The sequence below is a fragment of the Mugil cephalus genome, chromosome 19, assembly GCF_022458985.1.
Source record: "Mugil cephalus isolate CIBA_MC_2020 chromosome 19, CIBA_Mcephalus_1.1, whole genome shotgun sequence".
Lineage (NCBI taxonomy): Eukaryota > Metazoa > Chordata > Actinopteri > Mugiliformes > Mugilidae > Mugil > Mugil cephalus.
Window position 1 is genome coordinate 17,648,535 of NC_061788.1, and position 13,326 is coordinate 17,661,860.

General features: G+C 43.0%; 1 protein-coding gene across 4 annotated transcripts in view; it reads left to right on the plus strand.

Moving 5' to 3' along the window:
- The first annotated feature begins 3,413 nt into the window (after window positions 1-3,413).
- The window catches only part of rxraa (retinoid X receptor, alpha a), a 94,720-nt gene continuing 84,807 nt past the window's right edge, over window positions 3,414-13,326 (plus strand). For 2 of the 4 annotated variants that reach the window (XM_047569942.1, XM_047569943.1), the window contains exon 1: window positions 3,414-4,001. In XM_047569942.1, coding sequence (XP_047425898.1) covers window positions 3,974-4,001 — 28 coding nt within the window. In that variant the 5' untranslated portion in view covers window positions 3,414-3,973. The remainder of the gene's footprint in view (window positions 4,002-13,326) is intronic. The other 2 variants (XM_047569944.1, XM_047569945.1) reach the window with 2 other exon arrangements.

Consider the following 13,326-nt stretch of genomic DNA (forward strand, 5'->3'; position numbering starts at 1 on the left):
GCCTAATGAGCTCGGCCGCCTTTGTGTGTTCCTCCCAGCACACCTTTTTCCTCTGTCCTCAATCAACTGGTCACATTTAAGTGGGATCAGATTTTCAGACGTCACCTCCTCCTGGTGAAAAGCAATTCAACTTTGCGCGTGCCTATTTTAAGAGGCTCGCCTTTCATTTGAATTTGAAAATTCCGACGGTTTAAAAATGACGAGCCAATTTCATATTTTCAGAATCTGATATTTGCTCATATTGAGGACATTTCATTATGTGCTCAGTTCTTTGCTGGAAAATATTTAGAGCTATATTTGCACCAATATATGCTATATTTATATGTACATTCCTCGGGACTGGAAACCATTGTCATTGCCACTGAAAGAAGCCACAATAACTTTTACGGATGAGCTTGTTGTGAATGGTCAAAGTACAAAGGAGACCAAAAGGCCCTTGTCTCATTTATCACCCACTTTAAGAGAGGCAGAGAGAGGAGGAAGGGGGGCTGTCAAAGCAACCACGCCAGAGTGTATCTGAACAGTGGTGGTCTCCCATCCCCTGAGGCCCAAACACATTTCATAAAGTGAAGAAACAGAAAGAAAGAAACGAGAGGGAGATCTGAGCCAAGAGATCGCAATTTAGGGGGAAGTGTGGAGCCGAGGCCTCTCCGCGAGCAGAGGTGTGAGGCGCTGAGAAGAGCCAAAACAGGCTCTGGAGAATTTATATGGATAGGGGTGAAGGGTCAGGCCGCTATTAATCACAGTCCGAGTCGAGGTTTAAATAGCTCGGTCTCGAGAGCGAGATGAGAGAGCTGATCGAGGTGTTTAAAAGGACTGTGTTGTGTCTGTCTTATATTACACAGTGAAGGCCCGAGGCAGAGAAGCCCGAGCACAAATAGGACGTCCGACTGCCGCTGCTCCTCCTCCTCCTCCTCCCTCCGTGCCCCTTCCCAATGAGCATTTACCCAACCAGTTAAGTCACTTGACGCAGTCGTGCCAACATGAGCCAACCCCTGATTGATTAGCGTTTTGACGGACGAAGGAAATCTTCCCTCAAAAGCGAGAGGTGATCGGCCGCTAATTCTCTCCCGATTCTCACACGTGTGCACAGAAACACGAATCCCTTTTTGCACATATCCGCACACCTTGAATCAGTGCCCAGTCAGACTTCATTTTTCTCTCCCCCTTTTTCTTTTTTTTTTTTCTTTTTTACTCCACACAACTTCCTTTGATCTTAGATGTGCCATGTATCACATTAATTATGTATCTCCCCTCGGCACAAACGTGGCGAACACCTTCAAGTTCTTAATAGGAGCAGGCTCATCACGGGGGCCTCGAGGATGGCTGCAGGAGGTGTGTGCATACCCTGCACTACACGCTCCTATATATCTATATATGCACTGCATAAGGGGAAAATCTAAAGCCTGCATCTGAAGCGCTTTGATCTGGGCCATGGAAGGGACACTCCGCTCTCCCCTGGAACATGCGTCTTTGTCCGTGTGTCGATGAGGTGCACGCGAGGTGGACGTGACTCGAGTTATGCTCACGCTGCCCTGGTCGGACCAGGAAGAGCGGCGAAGATCGAATGGTCTCGATTTCACGTTTTTGTCTAATGCAGAGTTATGCGAACGCGGCCCCGCTTGTTTCAGCGGTAGCCTGGGGAGCTTGCCGTGCGCGAATCTTCGGTGAATTCATAGGCTTGTTTGACAAATCGGTGAGGATTTCACAAACGTGGGCAGATTAAGAGATTTGAGAGAAATATGGATGTTTCCAATGTGTAATGTTTTGGTTTGCGCAGTTTTCTTGCTCTTGATTATAGCACTTTTTATTGTTATTGTTGCTTTACACAATCTCAGTGCAAAGATTAACCCAGAGTTATGATTACAGTTTTAGTTTGAACTGGTGAAAATAGAAACTTATATTGCATATCTATCTATAAAAAAAACTTTAGCACCAGAGCTTGTCTCATTTTATGTGTTCTTATTTGAAGTAGCTCCTCTTATCAAATCTCTTATGTTAAGATAAGAATTAGATGTCTCATCTCATTTCCTATGCTATCTCCGATCTAAGTTTATTATAGCTCATCCTATTTTATCTCATTTTACCTGACACACTGTATCTTGTCTTACCTCTTATGTTAGCTTATATTATATCATATTTTGCATCCCAGTGTATCCTACCTGTTATCTTATGTTATTATCAGATTGGCATATTTTATTTTATTTCCTCTTTCCTGAGATAACTAATCTTATCTTCTTCTCTTTTTTTAACTCAGCTTTTTTAAATTCCTTCACTTCTTACTTTTTAGTTTAGCTTATCCACGTTAATATTTCAGCTTATCTCACCTTAGACAACTCACCTTATCTTCTCCCTTATTTTAGATGAGCTTACCCTATTTTTCATTTAATTTTATCTTTCCTTATCAGAGACAAATCGTCTTATATTTTCTCTTATTTTAGCTTATCTTATCTCATTTGATTGCACCCTATCTCTTCTTGAAATATCTCTTATGTCAGTGTACCTATTTTAGCCTACCTGTTATTCCATACATCTTATTTCGTCTTATTTTTCCTAACCTAAGACATCTTATCTCTTCATATATTATTTTGTCCTGTCTTATCTTGCTTTATATCTCATGTCATCTTATCTCTTATGTTAGCTTACTATATCATTTCTAGCTTCATCCTATCTAATGTTATCTCACCTGAGATATATCATCTTATCCCTCATATTTCATCTTTTTCCCCCCCCCATCACAGTACAGAATAGGAAAGCCTTATTGTTAATGCAAGTTACATCCGGTAGAAGATGAAAACATATCAGAAGGTAGAGCGTGCAGGACATAAAAAAAATCCATTACAATCTTATCTGATTTTATCTTACAATATTCTTAACTTTATCTAATCTTGGATCTGGTTCCAAGTTGAAAAAATACCTGGATTTGTTAATATGTTTGATAAATAGTTTTAGTTCCCTGTTTCACGCGGGAGCAACAGTGATTAATGTTCTGTGCGATGGACAAAGTTTTTCTTTGTCCTTTGTCCATAGGAGTGGTGCCCACACAAAACACTAAAACACGCCGATGACACTTGAGGTTCTTTGACTGTTCTTAGCATAAAGAAATAATAAATAACCATTCTGAAAGCACGATATGATTTATAGCCGTGTAGATTTGAGATCAGATTGGATAAAACGCTATCCATTCCCAATCATGCAGTGTAGCTGAGTATGTTTTATCGTGTTGTGACAGCTCCCAAAAGAAAGATGGCCTGATTTCTTAGACGGTGAGCAAAGACAGTTGAAAAATCTGTCTGCTGAGCCAACAGCCCTGGTTCAACACATGTGACCAGGTTAAAATAACAGAGATAAGCGCTGAAAAGAATAAGCAGCCTGCTGCTCAGCTGAAGCGGGTCCATGTGATTTGCAAAAAAAACAAAACAAAACAAAAACAAACAAAAAAAAATGCGGTTGGCTTTTAATATCTCGAACTATTCTTGTCGTTTCTTCTTTTAGTGCGGTTCATTTTAAAGTTGTCAATCTCCGTTCGGATGCGTCGCGTCGCTGCAGCCCGGGTTACGTTGGTGGGAGTACCCCCTGCGCAGGTCCCTTTTGCAGTGCAGATCCAGTAGTTGGAGTTGTTGTACACCGAGCACGACAGAGAGGGAGAGGTGAGGAGAGGAGAGGAGCAGCTGAGTGAGCAAACACGGCCAGAAACATTAGGTTACCTTCTGAGACTCTCAGACATCGACCTGTCACTTTTACCGCTCAGAGCCAAGTCTTTTTCTAGAGGCCCACAGCAGCAACACCACCAGCGGCAGCAGAAGTAGCGGCATCCGAAGCAGCAGCAGCAGCAGCAGCAGCGCCCTGGTCTGGTCTGCCCGAGCAGCCGCCCGCCGGTGGAGGGGGGCAAAAAAAAAACAAAAAAAAAAAAGAGAAGAAAACTCCCGAACGCGGTCGTCTCAGCTGGCATGAGCTAACCTACGAGTCGGACATGGAAACCAAACCATTCTTGTCATTGGGTAAGTTTGTTTGTTTAATGACAAAGCCTCGCTGTGGCTTTTTTTCTGATAGTAGATTAGTGTGGTAACGTGTCCTCGCGGCGCGTCTGTTTTTTTTTTTTTCCCTTTTTCCCCCTTCTTTGCCCTCTTTTGACAGCGCGTGGTGCGAGTTGCCAAACGCGTCAACATGTTTGGAGCTATTGGCACCGAAGCGGTGGTGTACCTGTATGTCTGTGCATATTTGTAATTTAGCGGCATTATTTTTTTTTTTAACTGGACGCATTTCGCCGGGCTGCACATCTAACACTGCCTCTGGAGCTGTTGACACTTCGCTCTGATACGGTGTGACACCGCTCGCGGTCGGCAGCGCGCGTACCTCGCGTGCGCTTGCAATGTATCTCGCTGGTATTAACTTTTCACGTTTAAAACCGTCAAAGGGAAAGCCCCGTTGTCTAGCGTTTACGCCGCTCGCTAACCAGTGAAACCGAATAAATTCACTGCGAAAAGACGGGAGAATGCGAACTGGGACCAACTGTTTAAGTTTTCTCATTTGTATTTGTTTTGTACGTGTTAAGTTATCATATGTCGGGCATATTTTCAAGTCACGTGGCGTGGTGCTTTAAAATGTGGAAAAAAAAAAGTTTTTAAGCTAGGCTATAGGTTGACTCACGTGACTCCGTTTAATTTAAAATTTGCTTCCGTTTATGTAGGTCGTCTGCACGTGCAGCATATAAAACTGTCTAAAAAGTTTAGTCAAGCACAGTCTGGACTAAATGTAAAGATAACTGAAAAGTTTATGTCACTTGCTGCATACCGTGACGCAGGTGTGGAATATCTGCAGCAGTTCATGAGTTTTTTTTTTGTTTAAACTAATGGGAATTGTTCAGTTATTTAACAAAGACTGCATTGTGTTAAGGCCTTTGCATTTTGTGTGAGGAGAGTCACACGCATGCACATACTTTTTTTTTTTTCATGCTGAATTTTTCCACAAAGTGAGCACTAAAAGGCAAAACCGGACAGCTGTCATCGTTTTAAATGTTGGCTAACCCAAGACATGTAGGAATTTACCAAAAGTACAATAATGTAGTTGAGTGATTATGTTTTCAAACCAGTAATTTGAAGACATGACTACTATTCATCAATGGCGCCTCTCAATTTTCAGCTTAAACACACACGCAAGCACGCCACGCTGTAAATCATTAATGCCGAACGCTACTGTAAGTTTGTCAAAGTGAACAGAGCGGACCCTTGTCCCCTGCAGCAGAGACGAGCGCGGAGCTGCGGCCCTTGCTATTGTGTCTGTTGCTCTTTCGCGGGGGCGTCATGTTACACCTCGGCGCATATCGTCAGCTGCCTGTACGCACCAAGGAGATTCACAGGGACTTCTGAGACACCGGTCGTCTTTCTTCTGTTACAGGCCCCCGCTCTCTGACACCGTCGCCACAACGCCCTTTATGTGGCTTCCCAGAAATACGCTAAACCACCAGTGTTACTCACGCGCTCGCGCTCGCGCACACGCACACACACACACACTGACAGTCTGTTATTACAGGTGCACCGTATTGTGTGTCCACACTGAAAGTGATTCAAGTTTCAGTGTGCCTAAATGTGCAACAAAGTAGCCCATTACAGTACACGCAGACAACAAAGCCCTCAGTGGTCGGTGTTAGGCTCAACAGTTTTCCTTTAGCGTTGGATCTCGTCTTTTCCTTCAGGCCATGCTGCATCAGCAGCTTTTTCCATCGTCCATAGCCCCAATCTGTCACTCCTCGAATCACCATTTATGTTTAAACTTGGACCATCAAAGGTCCACTTGAGCGGCGATTGTTAATTGGCCACTCCAAGGGCGCCGCTATCTGCGGAGTCCTTGAACGTATCGATTAGCCGCTTTACTCGGTGTAATTATCTGTCGCATCGCATTAGAAAATCTGACATGCATCTGTTTGAAATGACAGCCAGCGCGTTTTACAATTACAGATCGGTTGTCGGCCGTGATGACGGCACCGCTCCTCCTTTTAGCGCCATTATGCTCCGTACTGTATGCTGATGTGCCCCCCTTCATGTCTGACATTAAGCCGAGAAGACGGAAGGGATGACATTGAAAGGAGAATGTGTCCTTTTGTCAGGGCATTACCGGGGCTGATCATGACAGCCTGTCAGTGAAATATACAGCGTGGCGGTGAAAGGAGTTTTTGAACGGCGCCGAGTTGAAAAGCCTGTTTTATCTCTGTATTTATTGATTTTTCTATTTGGCTGATTATACTGTGTATTTAATATGTCAGCACCTAGGTAGTTCCCCTTAATGAAATTTCACCAGCTGAATCTTGCGCATGTCTGTTTTTTTTTTATTGGTTTTATTGATTTTTCTGTCCAAGAGAAAGGGTGGAAGGTTCAGATTGCGAAGCGAGCAGAGACGAATTTAGGCGATTTAAATAAAACCGGCTTTGACTAGCGTTCGACGGAGACTGCTGCATGAACTTTGAAGAGCACTGCGCGTAGTTCACTTTTGATTTGTTTTCTGGACTGATTTTTGCTACCAAATTAGAACATGTTCAAACTTTTTAGAGAATCTAAACCAGTTTTTTGTTTAAATAGTGGAGTTGTGAGTCAAAAAAAACACGTTAACGGGAAAAAACAGCCCTTAGAAACAAATCATTTTTACAGAGAAGTTAAATCTCTACGAAATAAAACCTCCACCTTACTCCTACAACATTATTTTGATAAATCACATTTGAGAAGTGCCAGATTACTTGATCCGAATGCCTGTTTTGCCACGTGCTAAGGGGTGTGTCTTGTTTTCCTTGAGTGCGGCGGAACTAAATTCCTTGGTGCTTATTGTTTGTAGGAACATAAGGTAGGAACATAAGGTACCCCTACCCGGACACTTCCAAAATCAATGAAGTTCATGATCTTTGATGAGAAAGTGAGATTCATGTGGATGTGTGTGTGTGGGCGAATGCTACATTCCTTTTCTGGCAGTAACTCAGGAACAAAGGTAATACTGGGAGAGGCTGTGTGTGTGTCTGCCGGGGGGGGTGCGTGGTGGTGGGAGCGAGCTGGTAGAATTACACTGCCAAAAGCATTTGGCCAAGTTTGTCTTTTACGGCCGTCCAGTTTTGTGTTCCTGATGTGATGCTTTTGCTCCCCTTTTGAGAAAAGGGCCTGCAGCTGTCATTTTTATTGGAGGAGTTTTATAGCGAGACTTAATGGCTTAAAGTGACAGCTCTCTCTCCCTCTCCTTTCTCTTCCCCCCCCTCTCCCCCTCAATCTCACCCACGAGGCCTTTAACTCGAGCAAATCAAAGAAAATTTGCTCGCCTTCCATGTGCCCACCCTCCACTTTCCCACCCCTCACCCATGGCGTCATCCAGACCGAACTATACGAGAGGAAAATAGATTGACGCTCAATTATGAGCACAGTACGAGCACGTGTTTTTTCTTCGTGGACTATCATCAGCATGAAGCATTAATTATACTTCATGACTAGAAGACGCCGCTGGGTTGGCTTCAGATAAAACGGCGCATATTTTAGCCTGTCATGCTCTCTCCACTGCAGCAGACACTTGTTTATGTTCTAAACATTGTGTGAATCAGAAAGTGCTCCGAGTCTTTCTGATGCGCAAATCACAGAGTGACTCAAAGGCTCGTTAATTATTTGTGTAAGGGGCTCCTCACTCGCAGGAGGTCTTTATTGATAACGGCCACACTGAACTTTGCACCTCAAACCTTGACCTTTGCTCCCCATATGCTCGATCATGTCAGGAATTCGCCTTTGGCGTTCAATCTGTTGCTTATAGCGTTTAAAGGCAGTAGCTTGTAGTTCCTAAGTTTTTCTTCGACTTTCTTTCCTTGATGACCTTTTTCTTTATGTGTTTTACGATGCTCTTTTTTTTTTCTTTTAGGCTTCACAGTCTGAGAATTTATTCACGTTAGAGTTGAAACAAAGGATTAGTCTAGACGTAGCCGCTTTTGTCGGCCCACGGCTTGATGTGGCCTGTCTATTGTCATAATATGTGAAATAGTGATGCACAGCTTGTATAACAAAATGCACACTGCTTTGCTGTTGTTTGGCCTCGACCCAGACCGTACACTTGACCGTTGACCCCGTGTGCTCTGTGAAAGTCCATTTATTTTGGACCATATGAAGCCTTATTGAGGTAAAATGATACTCGCGTCAACGCTTACTCATTTCATTTGTATGTGCCACATTTTCTGCTTCAGATGCTGCAGAGCTTAATTTAGAATTTCATTTAGAAAGAATAAATGGATGCAAAGAGATAATGGAAAGAATGGAAAATACAATACTAAACTTTACATGATAAACAAAGACGTTAAGATAATACAAAAATAAAAAGATAATTATACTGTTTCTCACCACAAATACGTCACGTGTTGTGTTATTGAGGTATTTAACATCAAACGTTTTTCAAAGTGACACGTTCTGTCTGCCTGTCTTCCTGTCTCGGTCTTCGCTTTGCTGTCACCTGGCTCTTCTATGGGTGAATGCGACTGTAGAGATGCTGCCGATGGCCGTCTCTGGGAAACTGCTGTCTCTTAGGACATTTTGCTGATGGCTACACTTGTTTAACCAGCAGCATTTGTTGTTATTGATTCAGAGTCCTCCTCTCCCGCTGTGTGCCACTGTTGTTTGTCACTGGTCTAGAGCGTGGTCTATACATTGGCATTATCGTCATGACAGCAGTGGTTTTGAACTTACTTTGCTTCAAGAGTGCAGTTTGTTTGTCCTACTTTGATGCTCAAAACAAACACGCAAATAACAATGGGTGTATACTGCTGCTACTAATAGTAGCGATAGCTTACCTAGGGTAAAATGAATTGGGCGACCCTGATCTAGACTATAAAATAGCAAAAACTACACAGCACAAGCGGTCGAGAGTTTGTCCTTTTTAAACATTAGAATCGGGGAATGTTTGTCTGTTTTTGTTTACACTTACACCTGATTTTAGTTGATGACTTGATCCTTTTCGAAGTCCAGGCTTAAGTTGTTGCTGTGAATGCTTTTACTATTCAGTAGTGGAATCATTAGAGCACCATTGGTCTCAGGGTTTATTGTAGGTCCTCGGGGTGTCTGAATGGCTTTGCTGTGGGCTGGCATTATTCAGGGTGCGTACAGCCACTCTTTTGAAGTGGAAACGTGCTCTCTGTGGGGATTTGACCAGATCACACTCATAATTCGTATTGAGAGGAAGGTCGGTTCGCCCTACCCTTCTCTCCGTTCTGTGTGCAACTCCGGGAAAGGGAGAGAAAGACGACGCACACCGGGATAGAGAGAAACAATATAGAAAAGAAAAGGAACGGCGCGCAGCACATTTGAGTTGTTAGATTTCCTAAAACAGAAGCCGTCGGAGGCCAACTACTCTCTCCTCCTCAATCCTGAAGCCGGCTTGTTTTCAGTGATAAAAAAAACAACCGTCGACTTGTCTCCTGTGAGCGCGGTTATGCATGAAAAATATCTTGGCTGTTTGACGGTTGTGATGTGTTTATTAATTATGTTATCAGAACACGGGCTTTGACGAGTGTCCACTGGGGAAGGGATGACGAATCGCGTAAATCCTTCATATGTTCTGCTCCTTCTTGTGAACATATTTTCTTTTGCCTGCAATTATTTCCCCCTTTTGTCACTGGCCTTTATAAGAAATACCAGTTAAGGAAAACGTTGATTTATTTCATACGCGCAAATGCGTATTCAGGTCTATGCGCAGGGCTGTATATGTTTTCCTGACGTTTCCATACACACCCCATGTGTGCGTGAGTCCGTATGTACATGTAAACGCTGGGCAGCCGACAGACACAGCGAGGTGATTAAGACGGTGTCCCGCGCTGCTTCATCGCTGTTTATTTTTGAGGTCGCGAGCAGCTAGATGAGGTGTCCCTGCGTGCCCCCTGCCATCCTCTCTCTACACCGCCACCATTGTTACTGTTGTCAATCACCTTGCCAGATGTGAGGGCGGCGGACTTTCACCAACTTATTTGCCGCAGGGCCTCAGAAATCCCACAGCATGCAACAACACCTCGGGTACGTTCCACATGTGACCGCGTGCAAGTGGGTGGGGGTTTGGGTGTAAGCAGTTTTGAGAGCAAAGGTTGAGACTAACGTACATTTACAACCCAAGGCCAACAAATCCGTATCTCCGGTATCTGTATTTTTGCTTTTGTTAATGCACCACGGTTTCATTTAAAATTTCCATTTTGTCACCCCTACACATGAACTACTATTCCTAATACAAGCACATCTAACAGATACATTTAATGTTGATACACTCTATTTTTAATGCGTTTCCAGAAGAAAGAAGATCGTAAAAAACAAGTGTAATTTGCACTGGCATGAACATGACATATGATGCCGATGTGCCTGTCAAAACAGTGAGACAATGAGACCCAACAAAAAGTAGTGTTTTCTTCTCCAGAGAAAAGGCTTTGCTTTGAACATAGTCAGGCTTTCATACCAAGAAAACGATCTTATTTGGGAATGGCCGTAGTTAGAATTTTAGACGGAGTAGTGTGCAGTTGCCCCTGGGCACAAACGCAGGTAGCTCATAATAAGCGGTGACTCAGTTCTCTAAGCTTCTGTTTTTACATTCCAGCAACCCGTAAATGTGACAGTAAATTCTGTAACTTAAAAAAGCTACCGGTTAGACGATAACAGCTTTGTCTGGTCCCAGTATTAGTCAGAAAAAAAAACTGGTATTATCAGTATTATCTTGTAACGTTCCCTTAAGAAAGAAACCATTTCAGAATGTTTTAAACATTTTCAAAGACTCCAGTTGAACAAACATTCTTCTTATTTTATCACTTTCATCAATTATCTTGCAAGGCTAATGCAGGCCGAGATACATGCATGACTGGAGGAAGTAAAATGTTCTGATAGTGGTGACTCATTAAGTAACGCACAGCCAGCTCTATTAAAACCGTTATAAGCTACAAAGATCATCAAATCCGTAGCTATTCTTTTTCGCATTGTGAAAGACGTTCCCTCGTGAATCACGTCCTAGTAGTTATTTTAGTAGTAGTTATTTCCCTGCCTAAAAAACCACTTAAGCTCTGCAGAAGTCCTTCTTTCTGTTTTAAATGCTTAGATATTTAACGAGCTGAAAGTGATTTGTGAATAGTCTTTATCAGGACTTAATCATGGATCTTTAGATTGCAAGTGGTCATTTGAAGCGGCGTCCCCATAACAGATCAGCAATCTTCTTCCTGTTTCTATAGTGGCTGTTGTGCTCGGTGCAAATGTTTCAGGTCCACTAATGTCACACTTGCCAGGTTTCCCCTGTTGTGTAGCCTCACAGAAAATTAGATGGCAGCAGAAATCTTCTAAAATAAAAGCACATTTCTTCTGTTATCTTGCCCATTGCTCATAAACGTTTTGGTTTTTCGTATTGGGGGTTATTCCCTCTTCGCTTTTCCCTTCCTTTGAGTCTCCTCGGCTTGGTCTGAGGATAGTTGAAGTTGCTGTCCAACTTTCCAGACCCTATAAGAGCGAGCTCCCAAGACACCGACCGCTAAGACGCTTCCGCTTTCATGTCGTCCTTTTCATAAAACAACTGGATTTAGGCTTCTGCAACGGCCCTTTAAACCAGTCCGTGAGATTAAAGGCTGGGACTTCAATTACGATAAACAGAAGATCCATTACGGGAACTACCAAACACTCTGGATTACCGATGAAAGGGATGTTAAAAAGGATTGACACAGGTCAGCTCAGATTTAGAAACAGCCTAAATGTGTTTAACGAGTTGCATCTCCGGCATTATTTCCACAAATTAGAATGCGTGAGGGAAACTATAGAATGGAGGCAGTGATAACGTTCAAGATAACGGGGTTCCTCTGCAAGTTATTTCCGCTTTTCCTCTGCATGTAGTGGTAAATTAACTGTTTGTTGACGCCTGTAGGTCTAGCATGTTCATGCATCCACAGAGGCAATGGCCTCTCGGTACACACACACACACACACACACACACCTGTACGGGTGTGCACACTCAGAGAGGGATATGTGGAGCGAGCCTGCACAGACGTCTGGAGGGTTGTGTCACCCATGGTTAGACACCTTGCTGCGACCGTCTGGTTATAGGAATGTTTTCAACGGCAGGAAGGTGGAGGGTGTTAAGAGCCGGGGGGGGGAGGGGGGGGGCGTCTATCTGGAAAAACGACACAATGGCAGCACTCTCTACTCACTGACAGATGAACGCACTATACCAATTATTTCACCTTGAATAGAAAGCACAATTAAAAACTAAACAATATGTTTAATTCCTAGCAGTACTATGTGTGTGACTGACATTTAATTGGGGGCACTTATATGCATGTTACCTCCCTTCCTCTGCCTACAACATTCAACCTATTTATTCTAATCTATTTTAACATTTTATTGTCCCACAAGGGAAATTTCCTTTGCAGACAGGGCTTGCAGTAAAAATCTCACAGTACAGTCATTTAATAAAAAACAATAAGGCCCGGTTATATTACACATCCATGAAACACATTGTAAAAAATAAACTTAAATTGACTTTATTTAACTGAGCCACCGCAGTGAAAGTAGGGAGAATGAGGGAATGCAGAGACCGTATTAAGTGCCTTCTGAGTTAAAAGTTGAGTTAACACGTCCTCGCATTGCGCCACCGAGGAAAGAATTCTTAGTGTCAGGTGAATGGATTATGTAAAAGGCTGCGCTCTGAGACGGTGTGTGTTTTTCCTTTACCAGCGTAATGATTCCAGGAGGTTGTGTGTGCTGTTTGGGAGAAGTGTAGTTGAACAACCTGGTTTACTAGACAGACAGAGGTTTGCAGGCTTGCAGGTGCTGGCCGGGCCTTTGTCGTTGGCATTCTGCATGCCAAAGTGCTGACAAACAGCTCTGACAAGTTAAGGTGTCGCATTTAGAAGGTGTTCTTCTGTTTCAGCTCAGATTGGGACACAGGGGAAGATTGCAGATTAAATGGGACACATCTGAGCGAGTTATTGTTGAGTGTTCAGCTGTGTATAGTATTTGTGTATGTTATGTAATCATTTAGTTAGTTTTCCAGTAATACACAAAAAATCAGCCCTAGGTGACGTATACGTAATATTTAACCGTAAAGGTAAAAATAGAGGCAAATTACCATTTGAGCAACTTAAAATGACTTTAACTTTATCTGAATGGTTGGATTGTCAGTGCAGATTCTTTTGACGAGGAGCTGAATGATATATTTTAACCCCATTTTTACATATTTGTATGTCAGGAGGCATACGAGTTTATTATTGAGCCTCTGCACGTGTTGTCAGCGTGCAGATGTCTGCTCACATATGTACCTTTGAATACGTCATACGCATGATCCGCTGATGTTACAGCATGTAAG